We start from the raw sequence: 22,382 nt of genomic DNA on the forward strand, positions 1-22,382 counted from the left end.
GCGGGGTGGCGCCCGCGCTCTCCTGCCCGGGTGGCAGCGGTACCCCGCAGCTCCCCAGCGACCCACAGCACCCTGCGACCCGCGGCGTCAGCGGTGCCCACACGGCCCATCGGGGGGTGGCAGCGCCCGGGCGCGGGGCCGTCAACCCGAAGCTCCGCGGGCACCCGAACTTTCTTGCGATAAAAGAAGTTTCAGAACGCCCCACGTTCGCGTTTCAGAGTCCTGAGGGACTCTCGCGTTCTCTGCCCAATGCTCATCTCCTCTTCCTGCCCCAAAGATTTATTTTTCTTTTTTTTATTAGTAGTATTTCTAAGACGTTATGGTGATCTACAACCGCTCATTCTGCTCCAGGTCTCCTTCAATCCCGGCACGTTAAAAACACTGAGATCCCTGAGTTGCCCCTTCCTCTCTTAAAAAATAAAAGTCCCAAGCTCTCACTAAAAAAAAGAAAGAAAGAAAAAAAAAAAAAAGAAAAAAAAAAAAAAAAAAAAAGGAAAAGAAAAAGCAGGGCTCCAGGGCAGGTTTAAGCCGTATTTACACGGACTGACTCATCCAATTAACATTCAGGAGCAGTTTCCTGCAGGATGGAGCTCCCACACGCCCGTTTCCATGCGGAACGCCGCCGAACACCGCGCTCCGCAGCCCGGCCCGGCCCCACCGCCAAGGGGCGACACCGCCACGGCCCCGCGCCCCGACCCGCGCCCCCGTCCGCGCACACGCACACGCGCGGAGCTTACTCGGTGTTAGCAGCCGCCGTCTCCTCGCTCATTTTCCCCTCACCGTGATCCGAGGCGGAGCAGCAGCAGCGGGGCGGCCGGGGCGCAGCCAGAACTCACCAGAAACTTCACCATTGTTCCCCCCCGCTCGCCCCCAGCCGCAGCCGGGCCGGAGCGGTCCGGGTCCCGCAGAAGCACGAAGCCGCCGTATCCGTGCGGATGGCGGAGACGGCGATGCAACGCTGGCGCGGCGCTCCGCTCTCTCTCTCCCGCAGTTACTGGGAAGCGGCGCGGCGGCGCCCAGGCACAGCTCCTCGCCGCCAGGCGCAGCGCCGCGCCGTCCTCCCGCCGCCGCTCATCGCTCGCCGCGCTGCCGCCCTCCTCCTCCTCCTCCTCTTCCTCCTCCTCCCGCCCTCTCTTCTCCGCCGGATTCCTGCAGACGGCCGCGGCCCGGCGACGGGGGAGGGGAGGGGGGGGCCGGTGCCAAGGAGGAGGCTGGCGGTAAGGGGGGGTGGGGGGGGGAGGGCGGCGTTTTAAGGCGGCTGGGGGGTGCGGGGGAGGGCCGGCAGCGAGGGGCTGCGTCACGGCGGTGCGGTGTGGTGCGGTGCGGGGGTGCGGCAGGGAGAGCCCCCGGCCCGCGGAGGGCTGCGGGAAGTTGGGCGCTGCGCTCCTCGCTCCGCCGCCCCCTCACAGGAAAACTGGGCGGAAGCGTCGGCTTCGGGCTCCTTCCGCCGCCACTGCGCGATCCAAAATAACCGCAGGGGAGCGGGGCGGAGGGAAGCGGGTGGCCCCCCTGCACACCCCTCCCTTACACTCCTCCCGCTGCCCGGCCGGGTGCGGCGCTCTCCCTGAGCCCCGCTGCCGCTCGGCTCTCCCAAAGTAGTTCCCGCGGCTCTGCCTCACGCCTTTCCCGGGAGCCGCCGCGGAGGGATACGTGCCACAGCGCTGTGCGCTGAGTGCTGAGTGGGGCGCCGCGCGGGCCGGGACCGGCGGGGCTGATGGGTACCCCGCGGGGGAGCTCCCGCCGGGATCCGTGTGCGCCGGGCCCGCGGGATGGAGGCGCGAAGAGGGGCAGGTAAGAGCGGGGGAGCGGCGCGGTGGGGGCTGACAATGCGCATCCGCTACTTCTGAGGCACTTCTCCCAACTCCAGCCCCGTTCCGTTTTTCCTGGAACCGCTCATTCCCTCTCTGCTGCACAGCAGCGATGAGCTGTCCCTTTCCTGTGCGGAAACGCAGCGGTTCCCACGCGGCCGTCCGCGGACTGCTGCCCCCGGGGGGTGGGGAGGCGGGGGGAGCGCCTAGGGCAGCGCCGGTAGCGGTGTGGGGAGCGCAGCCCTACCGGGGTTGGAGGGCGGTTCGTTGGAATGATGTCCAGAGACTTTTTCCGGACGGCTTTTCTTTTTTTTTTTTTTTTTTTTTTTTTCTTTCGTGATTGAAAGCTCTGAGAAAAAGTTGAAGAAAAAGTTCCTGTCAGGTTTTTGAAGGAGGAATTCTTTTTGGAGGGGAGGTTCGTAGAATCGTTAGTTAAAACATTTTAAATAGAACCTATTTTATGTATATGGATGTATATATAATCTTCTCTTCCAGGCAAAAGAAGGCATGGGTGGTTTACATTCACTGTAACATTCCTGTTCCAAACTCCAAAGGGGCTCTGCCATCAGCGTGATGGAGCAATCATAGCAAGCTACTGTCACGCCGCTCTGCTCAGTGGCCCACGTGGCACGTGTTTGCACGCATCCTAAACGTGCCCTGTGATGCTCTCTTCCTTATCAGGGCAGCTTTTGGAGGAAATTTTCTAATTGTTTAGTAAAAACATTTTTTTTCCTAAAATGGTACAGTCAAAAATGGATCGGTTATTCATGGCACAATCTCATCTAAATTCTAAAAATATACCAGAAACCCAATTTTGCACAATATTACAATTCTCAGTGATTCAATGCATGATTTGAATACAGGAACCTCTTGCCTGCTGCCCTAAAAATGTGTTTTGAAACTCAGCTGTGGGGACATCATGTTACTCTACCTGGCAGCAAGAAATCTTTTGGAGTATTTTCTGCCTTGCGATGTGCAGATAATGTACTGTACAGGAGTGCTCAGGAACCAACTCCATTTGTCATACAGCTCTATTCAGACACCTCTGAAAAAAGACGTGATGATGACAGAAAGATAGAGAAATCTGCTACGTTTTTTTAAATACCTTAAATATATTTATTGTAATAATACTTTTCACCCTGACAATTCAATAAAATGAACTCGTTTGTAATCTGGCACAAATAATTAAAGCTTTTAAGAATGTCTACATTAAGAATAGAGTGTATGCATTTATGAACTGCAAATGTGATATTAGCCACACGACTTTCAGGGATCTGCGTGGAGGAGGTAAGTGGAGAGGAGCTCACTGCTTCTTTACCTCTTGTAGCTTTTGCACATGATCTCATGGCTCTGTACACATAGCAGAAGTCTTACAAACAGTTTCTGTCTCTATCTGAATGTCACAAAGAAGACAGAAAAACTGTTGGTTTGTATCTTGCATCAGAAATCCCCTTTTCGCAGAAATTGGGAACATCAGAAAACTGATATGGAGTGGCCTTTTGCTGGGCAGCAGTTGGTTTCAGAGCCTTCTAGTTTTGTGTTTTGGAGCAGAAAATCAGGTGTTTCATTGTCACTGGCTCATTTGAAAAATATCTTTGAGCCCCACCCATGCAAACAGTGCAGAAGCAAACCAGGCACAGGTGACATCATCCAGAAACCTCAGACAAACTGCCACTTCGTGTCCTAAGTGCCACATGCTCTGGGACTTCTCTTCCTTCAAGAGTCACACAAACTCAAACAGATAGACATACATTCTGTGACTGCATTTGGTTGTTACAGACTTGACTATTTAAAAGTTATGAATGGAAATCTGCTCGGAAAAAAGATCTTTAGTTGCACATTACAAGAACTAATTTATACCTCAGAACCATTGCTCTGCTTTGACATTTTGACAGCTGTGGGCCTTGGACTTGCAAATATTCTTTGGCCCTGGTTCTAGAGACACTTTTAAATGAGAAATGTAAAGCTCATCAGCTCTTATCTTTAAAAGTGGGTGGTTAACAGGAATACTTAAAATGAGGCAGCAGTCTATGTTGGAAAATACATTTACTAAGCAGGTCTAAAGTATGTTTCTTATGCTACTACTGAACAAAGGACTGGTATATATTCTGCCCAGGGTGCTTATTTACCATTCCTTTAAATGGTTGCACTCATGTCTGTGACATCCCAATGGAACAGATGGTCAGCAGTGCTTGTGCCACATAGCGGGCTGCAAATCTGTGGCAGAAGAATTATATAGAGAAGATGTTTTACAAGGGTTAAATTGCATAATTCTGATCGGCATGGCATCCACATCTTAAAATCCATAATAGGATCAGTGGCAGTAATGCCATCCAGATCAGTCAGTCATTGCAGAACTTAAATGACCAATTCTTACTTAAGGTTTTAACTCCTACGTGTAAAAGTGTTGAAATCTACCTCCACAAAACAGTGATTGTTGCACTCACATCTAGATTATAATGATGAGTTTACAAAAAATGGAAGTGGTATGGGCATTCTGCCATTTTGAAGTAAATGGTAACATTAGGGAATCTTTTTTGTAAGAGCTTCCATTCAGAATCAGAGTGTGAGTTAAACTCTGGTGGTCATTATACACGTTCTAATAAGGATTTAACAAAACTGAGCTGATTTAATCTATAATAGTATTTTCAGCAAAGTCAGATTCTGTTAAATTCTCATCTGAAATCTTGCTACTGCATACAGGATAAAATGGTGGGTTTTTGGAAGGGCAACTTTCTATTCGACCTAATAGCGATAAGACAAAGGGGAATGGCTTTGAACTAAAAGAGAGGAAATTTAGGTTAAATATTAGGTGGAAATTCTCTACTCAAGCGGTGGTGAGGCACTGAGACACAGGCTGCCCAGGGAGGCTGTGCATGCCCTGGATGTGTTCAAGGCCAAGTTGGATGGCACCCTGGGCAGCTGAGCTAGAGGGTGGCAGCCCTGCCCACAGCAGGGGGGTGGAACTGGGTGAGCTCTGAGGTCTTTCCAACCCAAATCATTCTATGATACTTGATCGAATTATCTACAAGATGTTTTCTAGCAAGATGCAAAACTACATTAGAATGAAATCTATGAATTTTTGTGTAGATGGCTCTAACTCAACAGAATATCAGCATTTCATAAATTATAGTACTTATAGGCTGTGCTAGCTATAGATCTGTATGCTGAGTAGTGAACCACACTGGGGAATGCATTCGGGCGAGAAAGCAAGTGTAGGAAATACGAAGTGATTGGCCCTTCGTGAGGTGCAGTTAAACATGGAGTGGGTAAACACCCAACAATGCCTGAGGGAACAGATAGCACAGAGGGGGATGAGAAAAGAATGGTAGTGCAAAACTGCTTTTGTTGGGACTAATTTGTGCTGGCCTGAAGCGTAGCCCTTGAGTGTGTGTCAAACTGGAGGGAAATTGGGGCCTCAGGACTGTGCTGTTGATTGCAACACAGCAGCTGAATGCTGCAGTTAGGATCAAGTGGGATAAAAATAAGGAATACTTCCTTGCTGAGAGGAAGAAATCAGAAAATATGATAAAGAACACATTTTGCTTTTAGTTGAGGATGCATGTTTCCCATTTCTGTTCACAGATGTACATCAGTACTTAGTTCCAAGTCACTCTTTGAGGCAAAGGTAGAGGCAGAGACAAAATGGCTCTCTTGTACAGAGGCTGACAGGAGTGCTTCTTTCTGCTACAGACACTTTTCTTTTGGTGTGTTTGTCTTTGTAGCCCACGATCACGACTGCAGTGTGTGCAGGAGAGCCCCTCACATCTGTCTAGGATCTCCCAGAGATGCTGTCGCTCAGCTGGGGCTCCTGGGGCTGCCCTGGCTTCCTGCTGCTGTCCAGCTGGGAGGAGCACATCTGGCCTTGCCAAGTACCAGAGCCTGTGGAATATCTGAGTCATCTTCTGGAGATGCTTTTTTCTCTCCACTGACTCCATAGAAAGCCTAAAGCAAGTGTAGTTCTAGTTTAGATTATTTGGCAGGTTAAAAATTAAGAGGAGGAGAATTCAGGCCAGAAGACTTTTGGCCTCTTAGCACACTCCAAAGCTGTGGGAAGGTCGAGTATGCTAAAGGAGAGCACAGATGTGGAAGGACAGAAGACGATATTCATCCATCTCCCTCTTCTTTTCCCACAGTAATTTCTGGCCAAGATGAGTGATTCTGAGTCTGGAGTAGTGGACTGATGGAGTAAGGCACTATTTTATTGTTTCTCAAGTGTTCCAGCAGTGGATGCGTTTTTGTCACTATCTAGGCTAAGCCACAATGTCCATACATATATACATATATATAAAATGCACACATACACAACATATGGCAAATGGGAGAACTCCCAGAGCTCCACAGTTTCAATCCTTTCCTTTGAAAGTAGGAAAAATATTACAAACAATTAGGAGAATAAGGGAAGAAAACAGATAACTTTTTATTATTATTAATAGCGTTGAGTAGCAAATATTCCGAGAAAAACACACACAAATCTTATTTAGAATTTCATTTCAAACTTAACAGAAATGTTTCATATATTTCTTTTTGGCTTTTTTTGGACCTTTATTACTACTACCCAGAAAATCAGGTCCAAATACCCTCAAAAGGGAAAGTCCCAAATATACTCTAAAATTCAAGTAGGGCAGCTGGGGACAGATCCACTGCGGTCATATCAGTTTCTATAAAATAGGAAACAGAGGCGGATTTCTGCTCCACACGCAGCAACATGCTGTCTGGGGGAAGCTGTGGTGTGATGCTGGGTGCAATCTGCACACTCAGCACTCCTGATCCTTCCCCAGCTCCACACTCCTGTGCTGTGCAGCCACTCGCAGTTTGTGTGCAAACAGCACAGCACGATGGAACAAGGGCCTGCAACGTGGTGGAAGATCTTTCAGCCCAGGCACCATGGTCCTTGTATGCGCACCTTTAATTCATTTCAGTGCACAGCTGGGAGGTTAGTTTAAACCCCCCAAAATCCAAGGGAGTTAGAGCAAACCTGTTTCTTTTTAAACGAAATGGGCAGGGAGCATTTACACAGCTGTTCAGAATGTTCAGCCATGAAGAAGGAGCTTCCTCAATCTCTCAGCTTCCAAGAGAGGACGATACTTACCCCACCCTCATTCCTCTCACCTCTTGGTATGTGACAGGACATGCCCACTCTATTTTTAAAGGTGTCTCCGAGATTCAAACAGGTACATACCTGTGAAAGTGCTTTTTCTTTTTTTTCTTTTTTTTTTTTTCCCCTCAAGCTTTTCCTTTCCAATACTTCCAAAAAGAGACCCAGAAACAGATGTGCAAGGTCTGAAAGGAATGGCAGCTCAACCGCAAGTGAATGCCGTAGGTGTTCTTCAGAAAACACACTATATGATGCCAGCCCTGCAAAGAGAGCATTTGCCTTGTACCACCCCACCACCTGATTACTTTTAGGATCTCCTTCCATCATGCTCCTAGCTGCCATTTTAATGACATCTTTTTATTTAAAAAACCTTAAAACTTGGAGCATTCTGTGTGGGACTTGTTTCTTTTTGTTTCTCCTTGCTTGTGCTGCAGAGCAGTGTAGCAACTGAGCTGCATGTGTCATTATTCCTAGGACCCACATAGAGCTGTGCTAAATTAACTAATGGCATGATTATAACATCAAACAAGCTCAATTAAATTGCTATGAATGCATGCTGCCTCTTGTGGAAAAGCTCTAACTTGGGAGGAGACTTGGAATTTAAAACAGAATATAATTTAAAAATCAAGAACCCACCATAGAAGGTTTTTGGTATTTATACTGGATGTTTCAGTTCCTCCCTCTTTACAATGCAGCAAATAAATTCCTTTATGAAAAAAAATAAATCACTCTTGCTTTTCTTAAATAATAGAGATTGTGAGTGTTATCTTAGAATTGTAAATTACTTCAGATCTGGGCTACTTTAGATTCCAATTGTCTGAGAGATTGTTCTTTTTACTGAGATGATTTTGAAGAAAAATGTCCTCTTGCTCACTTCCTCAATTCAAGCTCAGCCTGTGTAACTCTGTAGGAATTCACCGCTGTGAACTGGCGACACTTGGATGAGTCTGGATCTCTGGGTTAGTGGCTGACTGAGAGCAGACATCCAGCACTGAGATGGCTGAATGAGCCTTTGCAAGCACTTTCTACAATTTAAAGAATGATCAGCCTAGCAAATTGGTGCAATTCTTTTGGCTCACTCAGATCCTGAAGTGCTTCAGTGTCTCTGAGCTGAGACATAACACAAGGTCCTGATTAGTAGTGTTTATTAAAAGCCCCGTGGCACTTTCTGCCCAGGCTGCCTATAGATGGGTAATCACATCCACAGTTACATAATGAAGATAAACATTTTGCGGCGTTATAAACTCTCCTGCTGTGAAGCATAAACCACCCACAGACTGCCTGATTTTAGGAAGAACCCTCTCTATTACATAAGCATTCAATACGGGGGTTTCTTGCACCTGCCTCTGAAGCATCTGGTACTTGTCACCTTCACCAACAGGATTCTAGACTCAATGGACAACAAATCCGAGACAATATGGCAATTTTTATGTAACCAAAGCCTCTTGGTGATACGGGCACATGTCATCACCCTCACTGATGTATCTGCTGAGTACTTCAGGCTATTTAAAATGTATATTTTATATTCTTCCTTAAAAGTTCATTTTAAAACTGCTTGGTGTAAGGTAATACTGTAGGAATTGCTGTAGGAATGTGCAAATGAGTGGGACTACATTCATGTGTGTGATTGTGGGTGACTTCTGAGTACATTGCTGTTCATGAAGAAGCAATGAATTGCTGGCAGAGAAGGTGGGAGTGCTGTTACATAAGTTGGAGCTATCCAGGATATATTTGCCTTGTTCTCAGATGCTTTGTACATTTCTCTTCAAAAAAAAGGGTAGAACAGGTATAATTGCTGAATATTGGCCACATCTTACCTTAGATTACCTAAACTCTCCCTACAGAGTCCCTAGATTTCTGATCATCCTTATAAGGGATAAATACTGCCAAAATGCTTGTCGGTAATTAGAGAGGATCTACAAAAGAGATCCGTATCGGGGGATTCTTATCATTTGTAGGCAAAAGAATGATAGATACCTTCCACTGAAGTAACATCACTGATTTCAAAGCACTCTTCAAGTCCTAGGCAGGGTACTTGAGAAATGAAAATTCTTGTTTTCTTGAGAACACATCAGGCTCTGGAATGATAAATGACAATGTTAAAATCAAAGTATTTCCTTTCTGTCTCATACTGAAATCTCACTGATATTTCTGAGAATTAAGCAAATGAGTCAAGTTAAGAGCATCCTTGACCACCTTGGGGCTTTTAAATAGTAAAACTTTCTGCCTCTCTTAAAACATATCTAGGTATTTCCTGAATAGAAGTCTTACAGTGCACAGCAATGTAGTGCAACTTTTTATTGTGGGAAATTAACAATATTGTATCTAATTGAAACTTAATGCTTGTTAAATATAAAACTTGGCAACATTAGATGCTACATGCATTAGTTAATAACGATATTGAACACTTCAAAGCTCAGATTAATCTGAAGCTCTCCAAGTAATAGACTTTGTGAAAAGCTCTCCAAATATTTTCATCCGTGGCTGCAGCTTCCCAATGTATCAGTTCTTTGTCTTTTTCCTGGTGCACTGATTGCAACTGTCACTGAGTCACACAGCTTACTGTGGGACTGCAGCCAACTTGATTACAACAACAACTTGTGAACCATAAAAAGGTACTCTCAGACCTTAAGGAGAGCTGAATGCTAAAGAAAAAGGACACTAAATCCATTTGAAAAAGAGCAGGCTCAAAGAGTATTTTTGCATCATTCTCACTAGATTATCAGTAAAGAAATTAGTCCATAATGGATAAATTAGTTCTTTTGAGGCATCAAAGACAGCTACAGATGGAAAAGATTTTAAAGTCATCTGGAATTTACCAGGTGCTGTTAGCTCAATGATCACAGACACAAAGATTTAGTGGCAAATGCAAAGAAAAATCTTAGTTCCTGTCAATGTGATTCAAAAAAATTAATTTTTCAGTAAAATAACTACTCACCAGTTGTTTAGAAATATTTGGCATCTTCGGTAAGTAAACAATAAATCTTAAATTTTGTTATACACCAACAGATACACAGATGATCTTTACTCCACAGCTGGTAAACACAGGGTAGGAACGAACTAAGCTACTGTCCTTTAAGGAGGGTGGGAGGGGTGGGGTGGAAAGCACTGTTAATAGAAATAATATCACAGCCTTTTTTGATTACTGACTAAAAATTTGTCTTTCCATCTTCCATATCACAGCGTGGCTCACATCAATAACTGGGGAAAAAGAACTTGAGCTCCCAGTGTTTTAACATATATATCTTACATGAATTCAAAGGGAGTTGGATATATTGATAACTTTAAAAGGTTTCAGTCCAGTTGCTCAGACACTACTTTCATTTAAAAACTCAGTTTTGCATTAAATAAGCCAATACTGAGTATTGAGATGTGAGACATCAATTTGAGTTATGCAGCTGCACTGACATGAGTAACCTCATACATATTCTTTTTTTCCTATAGTACCCAAGTTTATATTAAAACTACCCAGAGTAATTCACTTCCACACTCACAGCAGGAACTGACTTCTATCGTAATTTCCTAATTAGGAGGAAACATCCAAGTTTCCATCCTAAAGTTACTTATGACCATCCTAAAGTTACTTACATCTATGTTCTCAAGACACCATTGTCTCTCACTTCAATATCTAATTTCCACCTTGAGGCATTGCTAGACCTTAGCTAACACAAGTCCCCATACTTTTGGATAAACCAGACCAAGGTCTCTCTGTCCCTTCTTCCCACATGACAGGCTTTCCATCTCCAACATGTGTTGGACAGCTCATCCCAGCATCTTCCTGAGCTTGAATTTATGCTACTTGAATGTAAATCACAGAATATTTAATATGAAGTACTGCAAATACATGCACTGCACTAAAGGTATTAATCTTCCTGCGTCTTCAATAAGCCTATGAATGCATAGGCATTTCTTTTTCTGTGGTTATGGCAAGTTAGTAGCTCAGAATAATTTTGTACCCATTAATGTACTCATGTAGCTCTCCTTCTGAGCAGTTTTTAGATAAAGAGGCCAGATCTTAGAGTAGAACTTTTGTCCATTGTTCATAACCTTTTCTTTTAGCCTTTGAATTTCATTTCTGTTAATCCAGTCCTCTCAATTATCCCATTCTCTCTGCACGATCTCTATGATGATCACTTTCCTCTGCCAGTAGCCCCCTACCCACCTGTGACACCTACATGCATGGGGTACAAATGATGTGCATCTGAAAGACAGTGCTGGAGGAACTCTGCTTGGTCCCTTTCCAGCTCTATGCTTTACTTTCAGCACTTGATGAGAAACAAATGCTAGACACAGACATCACTGCTCCCACGTTTGTTTCTTTTTTGTTGTTGTTTTTTAAAATGAGATTTTAAAACAAGTTTTGTAGAATCATTATTATATTATCCATATTATCCAAATCATTAGAGACATTAGAGGCAGAGGCTCGATTCTCTCACCTGAAGGCCTTAAAGCCATTTCAGTTCTTCAGCGTTCTCCCTACTGCCACATCTCACAAACAAGCAAACTGCCAGCAGATGTTAAAATGGGAGCATTTTAATGATTTCAGAACATTTAAGGGCAAATAAATAGTACTAATTTTCAGAGTAATTATGGAACAGAATCAAAGTCTGAAGCTTGATTTAATGTAGAATTTGGTTTGGAAGCAATTGGAAGATCTGTAGCTTCTCTACTTCCATCCAAGTTTGAATCAAAACCATGAAAGTCAAAAGACCTTGTGAGAAAGGAGTTTGTCAGATTTATTCAGATCTGTAGGTTCAAACATGTCTTGGAACACTAGGGCAGAAGCCATCCTTACTGTTTCAGTTTAATCTGCAAATCACAAAACTGCATCAGAACCAGCAACAATTTATATAATTCTTTAATTCTTTACAGTTCCAGTATACAAGGCAAGACATAAAGACTAAACGAACACCTACTATCTGCTTTCTCTCATTTCTTAGATTGTAAACTGTTTGAGGTAGGGCTGGTTTCAAGATTATTCTGTTTCCATAGTGCTTGGCAAAATAGGTCTTATTCTCTGTGGGTACTATTGTAGGAAATGGCATTTCTCAAGAAGTATGGACAAAACCTGCCTTGTTATAAAGGAATCATGGATAATACTAATGTCTTAAATATTTCCTCTTAATTTCTATGTTCTGTAAATATACATTTTTTAAATTTTACACAGTAAATAATGAAGTACATATATTTGCTCTACAAATAGCATTGTTCTGTTAATATAACGACCAAATCCAATTTGCAAATATACATAAATTTAATCAGGTTTTAGAAGCTATTTTTAGTTCTTTCCATCAAGCAGCAATGTGTATGGTATGAAAGTCCTGGATCACCCCTTTGTGCAAGAGGACAATAGGATTTAAAATTATATTCTTGATTTTCTGAGACTGACTAAAGTGCTTCGGCATAGCTGAACTGTGCAGGTGTGGGAGTAAGAGACAGGATTGCTTCTCTTCAGCCTCATCTGATTTTCACTACAGCAAACAGCTTCTTCCCCTTTATGAAATGCGTGGCAGTTGATAAGCATTCTGCTCCTCTTGTAATCTGGGATGCTGATGAAGTGTTTCCACTTACTCATTCTAGATGGAGAATATAGGCAAGTACAAGGCAGAACACTTAGTGGGAATTATGCTTTGTGTTTTTTGTGGAATTCTTCTGTCGCTTAATTAATCTCCTTATATCTGCATAGTGCCTTGTTTTTAATCTTTCATACACCTATACAGCCATTCACAAATACATGTGTAGCCATGCATATATGCACAAGTACATACATAGATATACATATGCATGAACATATTAAAAAGGAAGTATTTATAAAGTAATAAACTTTCTCAGCTGCTTTTCTTCCATAGAATTATACCTACTGGTCAGTCTTCGATACTGCTAGAGTCAACTTGGCTACAGGGCTCAAGGATCTTGCTGAGCTAGCTTTGAATATACACATAGCAAGGAATCAAAGAATGGAAGCCTGATAGCTTTTGCAGAAAGGAAAAGGAGGCACCAACATGATTCCCTATCTATAGCTCACAGGAAATGCATTGGGAGACTAGATTATTGCTGAATTATCTAGATCATATGCCTAAAGATTTGTGTTGTATATTTTTTCCTGCTGTGATTTGCCCAAGGTTGCACCAAGTCTGTGTGGTAAGAACATGAATTGATTCCAGACGTCTTGATTTCCATCGAATATGTTAACCACACATTATTCTCCTGCAGTTAGTAGAGAATATATATACCTGAAAATATTACATATCTGAGATTGCTAGGAACTGTTATTTATCTTGACTGGCTATGAAACAATTAAGAATAATAAGAGTAAGAATACTAAAAGTGGGTTAGCAAATATTTTGGGAAATTAAGAAGTTTTAAGAGCCTCAAGAGAAAATCAAAGAGCAAAACTTTCTTGGAAGTCAATGGAAACAGCAGCTGATTGACATATTGTATATAGAATTCCAATAAACCCAGTGAAAGAGTGCTAATAAAATAACCATTGCTTTCTTCAATTACCTGACAACAAAGAATCTTGCTATTTACAGGACAGGGACTACATAAAGAGCTGCAAGAGGCTGTCCAATGGAAAATAAGTTCTGAGGATGTTCTTCAAACTCCTGTCTTTTTAGATTCCTGCCAATGAAGTCTTGAGATATTGTCTGCTTGCTGCTGTGCCCTCCTGAATGAACCTAGTGATTACCTGTATTCAAACTGATAACAATCTGAGCAGCACTCCTGTAAGTATAGTTCAAGTTTCAAAACAGAAAAACAAAGTACATTTATCTTCTGGCATGAGGAGGAGTTAAGCAAAACAGTCATTCAGCACATTCAGCTTGAGTTCCTGCTGAAGCCATCAGAGATGTGTTGATGTGGTATGTCATGGTTTAAATGGCTTCATAAGATAAATATTTGTCAAAATATTTTGTGCCATTTTTTCTTTTTCTGAACTTTAAAACAAATATTCATACTGCCAAATTTGCTTGTAAATCTTCAATTTTGCTTTTAGAAGATACGCTTCTTGAGATCTCTTGCCTAGCTGACAGTGCAAGGCGTTGTCACAGGAGATACATTGTCACATGAAATTTATACTTTCACAATTATTTGCTAACCAAACTACTCCATCAGCCTTGTGTTCCAGGTATTAGTTAAGGCAGTCCTGAAGCTATCTGACCCTGGGACAAACAAGAGCTGCGGAATGTAAAAGAAGCAGCCTCTCCTGTTGACGAAACCTCTGGACATTTCAGCCAGATTCACTTAGATTCAGATAGATCAGATTGCTTTTCCTTTGTTCTTTAATCTTTCCACCACTTTTTTTCCTTCCTTCTATAATGTCAATAATGTTGATTTTTGTTTTATCTCCCATTAGTAACAGAGCCAATCAATGGCTTTCAGGACTGGTGACAGCTGACATTTACTATGGAATAACCCAATCTGCCATATCATTGCCATCTCCCGTGCTGGCCATAACTATACTTCACTGCTCATAAAGATGCTAGTGATTACTTATATCAATTGAAACACATGCAGTAAGCTTTGACAGCATCATAATGAATCTTCTGAGGACAGTTCTCTTGTGGTTCAGATGCTTCGCTGTTTCTCTCAGATTCTTCTTTTTCAAGTCTACCACTTAGTTTTCCACAGTCTTTTGTCATTTGCTCAGAGTTAAGGTGAAGAAATGTGAAGTTCTAAAGCTGATGCATCTATTGCTTTCCAAATTCCACAGAGATTCTTCAAACACTGTGCAGCAAAGTAAATTTCTCCAGCAAGTCAAGCTAATATGAATGAAAAAAGAATCCAAAAATCACTGATGTAAAATTATGTATTTTCACGATCAAAAGGCTCTCATGGGATAGAGAAACACACAATATATGCTGCTCTGAAATTACTCAGAACAGCTGAAGAATTCATCCTGCTATTCTTAGAAACAGTTCTGAGAACACTGCCTTTGCTGTATGATCACAAATAAATCCTATTTCAGCACAAAATCCACAAAGACTCTGAAGGTGGCGCCTTTCTGTGGCACCTTCAGATCAGGATACCCTATTCCATGATTTTGGATGAATCCTTGAATCTTTCTGAGCAGAATTGTTACTATCACATCACTGCCATCCTGATAATAGATAATAGCTCTCTTCTCATTGTTGACTGAATAATCACCAGCTGAAAAATGCAGTAGCTAGTATCAAACTGTACGCAGGGAGCAGGAGTTTCAATATGCATCAGCCAACATGATGAACAGCTCTAAGATGAAATGGTTTTCTCTGACTTGAAATAATCTATTTTTAATATTAAATTTTTAAACATGAGACTGAGTAATTATATAGTTATTCATGTAGAAGCTCTTCCCGTATTACGTGCTTCTCAGACTGCACCTAACAAAGTGTGACTAGCATTTAAAATAAATCCCTTTCCTGATCGCCCCATCCACAGAAAACATTTCAAGGAAAGATCCAATACACAGGAGGTAACTTCTACTCTCATTCATATTTACTTGAAATCCATCTTTTTAGATTTCAAAGTTGTTCCTGAGCTCATTTCGCACTGATTTTGCATTCTCTTCCTCTCTTCTTTTTCCGCCCTTCTATGAATCATTCTTTCACGCATACCACACGTTCTTTCAAACAAATGCGACCTGTAATTCTTGTACAAAAACTGGAATTGGTGAAAATTTGATATTTCCCTAACAGTTTCATTGAAGATTTCTACTTCAGACATACTTCCTCTGCAATATATTACTAATTTAGTATCCTAAATAAGATATATAAATCTGCCAGGTTTTATAATGCTTGACTATATGAACAAACAAGTTCCTAACAACTGGAAAGAAGAGAAATGCAATCCCTTTCCACTAAGACTGGTGTGTAGAATAGGCCGAGACTTCCATCAGACTATTTGCATGAGAAAGCTTTCTTTAATAAAGCCATGTAATCATATAATGCAGACTATTCCTGTAAAACACCTAAGTAAATTTTTTTACACCATTTTCGTGTTCTGCTACTTTGGATCTGCCATCATTAGGATCAAGATCTGAAATAACCCTTCAATAATACCCTATTTTTTTTGTTAGAGTTGTAACACCCTTATGGTATGAAGTCCATTACTGTCATATACTACAAATCAGGAAATTGTGTGGAATCATATTTGCCCATTGCTATTTTCTTTATGCCATTTGTATATTTTTTCCTGATTTTTTTTTTTTCTATTTACGATGCTTTTGTTTCCTACAGAAGAGGCTGAGCTACCAGAAATCAATATATAAAATAGCTAATCAACATACATGAAGAGTCAAAAAAAAAAATTAAAAAAAAAATCTGTGGAGACCAGTGCTCTGCTCTGTGAGAAGTTTGTAGAAAAAGACATTAATAAAAAGTAATTAACTGTGCCCACTTATGTTCCTCTTGTTTGAAATACAGTTTTAGATCTTATCTGAAATTAGGAAACATACAAACACAAACCTACATATGCAACTAATTTCATCAAAGGGATGGGAGAGGTGACTAGAAGAGATCAAATGCTGAAGCCATACTTTGCCACAAGAAAAAGTGAGCATCTGGGAGTGGAAGGGGTAAAAAAAATTTTGCCCATATGTTCTAATTATTGACATTCAATGCCTTTGTCATCTGCCAAGAGTGGGGAAGCATAACAGCAAGTATACTGTCCTCACGGAAATGTCTGATGGTTTCTTTCCCCATATTTCATTTTAAAAAGTGATAGATCATAAAAGACTACCGTGTAAGAATCAAGGCAATGTTGTCCCTTCCGGCTCCTTCCAGTTATGGTTTCATCCAGAACCTACAAAGGGTCAGGAAGGCTCTAGAAGATGGACCTTGCACTTATGGAGAAGCAGATGGACTTGTCCTGTGACTATAAAGATTTCGGTTCTAATATTCTCTAATATAATACCAGTTCCTTGAGATTTCCCTTGCCTGGGGCAGGGAGGGGCTGAGCTGTGAGCCCAGAGTTGGCAGTACTGGCAGCACTTCCCCCCAAGTTTGTTTCCTTTTTCTCCCAGTGCCACATCACATGTGTGTGGGACATGTTTTTCACCACAGTGAGAAATAAATTTAACTCACAGGACTCTTATTACTCAAATGGAATGAGGCATATATTTAATATCAGTGCCGGCATTTTCGGAAAGCTTTGTCAGTTATGTTTCCTGCTGCATTCAGAATTCTCATCTGCTCAATAAAACAGTTCCTACCTCTGTCCACCCCCCAGACAATCTCAATTGCCAATTTTCAAGTCAAAATATTCCAGCTCTTTAGAGCTCTTAGAGCTTCTTCCTCTTAAATATACATGTGTGTGTGTGTGTGTGTGTGTGTATAGTGCCAATACTAATAAGCAGATTTAGTGCCAAGCTTCTGCTTGGTTCAGTCACACATCTTAGTCAAATTTTCAGAATTGAGTAAAAGCATTAAGCACTCTTCTTCTATTGTCCATTTTTCAATGAATTACTCAGTAAGCATAAAGCAGTAATTGGCTGCTGAATCTTGTGCCATATATCCTGACTCTTCCTGGGGCCACAAGTACAAACACTGAATGAGACTCAGGTTATTCATGTTTTCTTATGCAGGACTGGCAGGTGGGCCAGTAACTGACATCTCCATGTAGATTCAGTTCTTGTTGATACAAGGGGCTGTTCCCACACAGCTGATGTTTGCGTGAATTTTGCCAGCAAATTCAAGAAGATCAAGATTAGCTCTCAAGCAAGTAATTGAAAATGTAAACCAATTCACTTTTGCTACTCAGATTATCTTTTCTGTGTTACTGGTTGCAGATGAATTCAAGTCTGTGTAAAGACATCTATCTGTCATCAAGCCCTCTGAGACAGGTGATTGTATACACATGTAATTTTGCACATCCTTATTTCAGTTGAAGCAATACTAACAGCATATAGTAGTTGCCAATCTTTAGTTCCTAAACAAAAAGCTGTTTATTAGACAACTAAGAATATCTATATGCACGCAAAATCTAATTTCAAAAGGAACACATTTACCTTGGAAGTTACCCTGCTTACTAGAAAAACAAGCAAGTCTCAAGTCCTGAAATTCTGAGCTAACAAATATATTCTTAAGCTGAAGGTATTCTGAGTTCACAGGGCAATTTAAAATGTTGTCCATAATTTTGTGCACCACAGATAAAATACTACCATTATATTTCTGAAACATCTGCCCTTTCTTTGCATGAGTGTTGTGACAGTCAGGCTTAAACTGATCAGAATAATCAAATAACATGGTGATAGTACATAGAATAAACATTGCAGAGAACATAATATAATTTCTTTCATTAATTCTGCATAGCACATTCTCTGCTAAGCATAAGAATGACAGTGAAATGCATGATGTTTTATCATGCAAATACTTTACACATTAAATGAACTGAAAATCTGATCAGTTCATTAACAATTATCTTCCTGCATAAAAGATCTCAGCTATACTTCAGTATAACAGAATATACAGTAAAGATTGCCTAAGTTTTAAGTCCACATCTGATATAGTAAGCAGAGATAACTCTGCTTGTGCATGATATGGCTGTCCTGGAACTTCTGATTCCTAGCAAAGATCAGTCAAGCTGGTTGGACTTGTAAGAATGGAGTGTTATAAGCCCAGGATGCCCCTCATGGACAGAATATCAGTCTTCCTTACCTCTCTGCTTCTTAATGTATGTGTGTGTTTCTGTACACACTGGTATGCAGTAGAGGACTTAAGGGAATGTTGTAACTCGTAAATAAGTAACTTGATGGGACACCTGTGTACAAAGAGTGTTATCTTAAGAACAACACAAAAGCTTTATCTGTAGCTTCGCCAAAATGAAGCAGTGTGTGTTGGTTGGCTGTTCTTCACACTGGGATTGGAATGTTCAAACAAGTCCCTTTAAGGTAGACTTAGAGCACTGAAGGGGTTTATGCGCTGCACAATTAGCCTGAATTTTTAGCGCCAAGGAAAAGCAAGTCAATGTAATTGTGTTACAGCTTGGGAATAGCAGGTTTCCCCACTGGAAATACAGTGCAGGAGGTAGAGCAGTTACCAGGGGATTCAAAAAGTACTTGGATTAGTTTAAACAATGAAAAACAAGTTAATTGATTTCATTCATGACTTAAAAAAAGAAAAAAGCTATGCCAGAAGTTCAGAATACAGTCACATTTTAAAACTGAACACCAGCAAATTATCAGCTGGTGCCTGGCCAATTATGTATTTCTTAAGCAGATCTGTGCAGATAATCACATTGCTTATAAGGAAAGAAAGAGAGAAAAGGGTTTTTAACTCCAATATCTGCCTGCATTTTCAGTCATTCTTCTATCCTGAGAGCATCTGGATTGTAATGCATTGTGCTTTCCTTAATACCTTTAATAGTTCAGGAGAAGCATCCTACAAAAACTGCTGCTGGTAACCTGCTTGGTTCTAAACAGTAACCTGCTTGGTTCTAAACAGTAACCTGCAACATGCTTTCCTCTGATGAAAAACAGACTCAAGCAAGGTTATGGGAATTCCCTAACCACAGCAACTTGCGCCTTTCCACACTGCTGAAAGTCAGTGCAGGTCAACTATGGTCAGCCACCCAACTCTTCTCAGGCTAGGGACATTGAACCTTTAGATATTCTCGGTACTCAAAGACTGTTATCTTGCACATGAGAGGTAGAATCACGTATACAAATATTCCAGCACTGAAAATGGATCCTGAGATGCTTGGACCTACAGCTGAAACATCTAAAAGCTTAGATCCAGCCAAGCTGAAGTCAGCACTTGCCTTCATATTTTCCTTCATTGCAGGCTTCGAGATACAAAACGCTGTTATCAGCATCTCATGTTAAGCCTGTAATATTTAATTTTGAATATTTGTACAATTGCCTTAAAAGCTTTTATGCATAAGGCACAATAGAGGTAAAAAAATGCTTTCAGTACGAAACTTTTAATATAATCCTCTGATTTCCTGAAACATGATTTCCTTCTGCCTATTTAGTAAGTCAATTAAAAAGAAGCTAAATCCTGACTTTAGAACTGAGTATCAATGGCACTCACAGCTCAAAAATAATGCCACCCACAAAAAATAACTGAGTGAATACATTCAGATTTTTTTTTTTTTTTTTTTTTTTAAAAAACAAGATCTTTCTAAACAAAAGTTTGCACCAATAGCAGATTTTAGTCACTTCCTTTCTCCTTCCTACTGCACAGTGCTGTAGTACATTCTCCAGGCCTTGAGCCAACTGGCATGGCCTCATCCTATCAGCACTGCTAATGCCTCTCTCTGCCCTTCCAAGTCAGTGGCTATATGCAAACCACTACTGGAAGTGGTCACTAGCCTATGTTGACTCCTAAATTATACTTAGAGGTTGTCTGGCAGAATACTGCAATGGGCAGCATAATATGACAGCACAGGCAGGTGGGTTCTACAGCTGGGCATAGCCAAAGAGCAGATACAATTGTTGTTTGTTTGTTTGTTTGTTTTAATAAAAACAGAAAGCAAGTAGTCATCTTGTATCAAATATGTTTTATGACTCATACATAAACCCACTATCAAGTAAAACTGCAACACAGAATGGTTTTATTTCATAAATTACCCACTTCTCACTGGGTCAAAGCCCATCCTTATCCATTTAAGCACTTCAGCTGGTAACTTTTTCCTTGCACTGAAACCCTGACTGGATTACTAAAGCATCTTGTAGCAATTGGACAGAACAGTATGATGGGAAAGGCATTAACAACAAAGGAGTGACAACAGAAAGACTAGCATGATACAAAGATACTATAAAGGAAGAGAAAATTGCTCACCTGTATCAGAAGATTCTAGGTTTGTAAGGGAAAGCTTCACTAAGGAAAGACCTTCAGAAAGAGACCCTTCCCTAGTGACAGTCAGCCACTAAATGGGGCCTAAGAGAGGTGCAGCCAGGCTCCACCCCTTCTGGTCATGCATGTGAATTGTCTTCACCTGTGCTCTCAGGGCTGACCAGTTCTTTTCCCTGAGTGCTCTATCAGTGGCTCAGGCCATGACTCAACAGTTACACGTCTCATGTAATATGAAAGAATATTTGCATAAAATGAAATCAATACCAGCCACACACTAATAAAACTCAGGCACTACTAAAATATTTAACTGGTTTATCTCACACTACTTAACAAAGGTGTAAAGTTTAACACCATTTTAAAGATGGAGAAATGGAATGTGAGAAAATTAAAGCAATGAGATTAAGGCCAAGAAGACAGCTAGGAAGAGACAGGAAAGAACTGGAGCTGTCTCTACGTTGCAGAATTTTAGCCACATTCATGAGAGATTTATATCATTTTGGATAGAAGAGATTGAAACATTGGATTCTGCTCTGAGTTATATAATTTTGAGTTTTAAATCTCAGTTGTGATCTTGTCTGAGATCAGTCTCTAACTGATTTATTGTTATTTATATAAATACCAGTTAACAATGAGATACACTTCAAATCACAAGGAAGTGAGAGTTTGGTAAGAGGAAGATTAACACAACTAATAAAAGTTTTTTTACATAAGAAAAAGTGGGCAAAGAAAAGGACTTTTTATTTAGACAAATTAAAGAACCACTATGTTCAGCCATGGCCAACTGCTTAACCACGACTTTGTGATGAATTTGACAGAAACATATCCACTTTCTCCCAGAGAACTGCTTATGCCAAGTCTTTGGGAAAGGGGAATATGTTGTAGCCACAGAAGCTGCCCCTGACCATCTGGGAATTGCTTTTATACAGAGCCTATCAGCAATCCAGTTTTGTCTCATTGGAGTAGAGCAGAGTTGCTAAGCTGGCCTGGGGTCAGTGTCTTCGTATTACAGAAGAGAAATTTAGAGACTCCTCGAATGACAACATAAAGTAAAAAAAACACAAAAACAACCCTGATTTGTTGCATTCATATATTCTGCCTTCTATTTAAAGGAGAAAAAAGGTTTTGGATTGATTAACATTGCCAAGGAGGGATTTGGAAATACCAGAGTAGAAATGTCTCGCTTTGCTCTATTTCAAAAAGATAATTGTTAAGTAAACAGAACTTTCAAAGTAAGAGCTTTGCTCTACATAGCAAATAAGCACTTAATCAGGCATGTAAATGGAAGAGAGGCATCTCAGGTATTTTCTGAAGGTAATTTAGAGGCACTTAGGACTGCTGTTATGTGCTCAAGTTGGTACCTCAGGTAGACTTATAGAACTGGTCAGAAGAAAAAGTAGATAAAAGTTCTTTAGAGCTGCACTGAAGACTAAAGATCATTCTAGATGTGCCAAAATTGCTAGGAAGTGTTTTATATTTATTTTTCTATGTTATTCCTGGAGAAAAAAGGGCTCTTTCTTTTTTTTTCTGGTTAGTCACATGTGTGAGAAACAGAAAGATTCTTGCTAAAGCAGAATAAGGGTAGTAGGAAAAATCCCTGAGGAAGCTGTAGAACCAAAAAAGTGAATTATGCAGGCATATATTTGAAGTTCTGTATTCAGAAAGAAAATATGGCAAACAAGGACTATGAGGAAGTACTGGGAAGAG

General features: G+C 41.0%; 1 protein-coding gene and 2 long non-coding RNA genes across 5 annotated transcripts in view; 2 read left to right on the forward strand and 1 right to left on the reverse strand.

Annotated features, from left to right (window-relative positions):
* Positions 1-954, reverse strand: part of SPRED1 (sprouty related EVH1 domain containing 1) — a 54,206-nt gene extending 53,252 nt beyond the window's left edge. Inside the window, exon 1 of the mRNA XM_042814237.1 lies at positions 738-954. Coding sequence (XP_042670171.1) covers positions 738-769 — 32 coding nt within the window. The 5' untranslated portion in view covers positions 770-954. The remainder of the gene's footprint in view (positions 1-737) is intronic.
* A 501-nt stretch (positions 955-1,455) lies between these two features.
* LOC122157967 overlaps positions 1,456-22,382 on the forward strand; it is a 54,096-nt gene continuing 33,169 nt past the window's right edge. Inside the window, exons 1-2 of one of the 3 annotated variants that reach the window (XR_006168089.1) lie at positions 1,456-1,791; positions 13,524-13,631. This is a non-coding gene — a long non-coding RNA (uncharacterized LOC122157967). The remainder of the gene's footprint in view (positions 1,792-13,523; positions 13,632-22,382) is intronic. The other 2 variants (XR_006168087.1, XR_006168088.1) reach the window with 2 other exon arrangements.
* Positions 2,055-3,015, forward strand: LOC122157968. The gene is made up of 2 exons (XR_006168090.1): positions 2,055-2,223; positions 2,304-3,015. It is a non-coding gene; the product is annotated as an uncharacterized LOC122157968 (long non-coding RNA).

The sequence above is a fragment of the Centrocercus urophasianus genome, unplaced genomic scaffold (genome assembly GCF_019232065.1).
Source record: "Centrocercus urophasianus isolate 14NV4802_14NV808 unplaced genomic scaffold, USGS_Curo_1.0 seq_14, whole genome shotgun sequence".
In the NCBI taxonomy this organism is placed as follows: domain Eukaryota; kingdom Metazoa; phylum Chordata; class Aves; order Galliformes; family Phasianidae; genus Centrocercus; species Centrocercus urophasianus.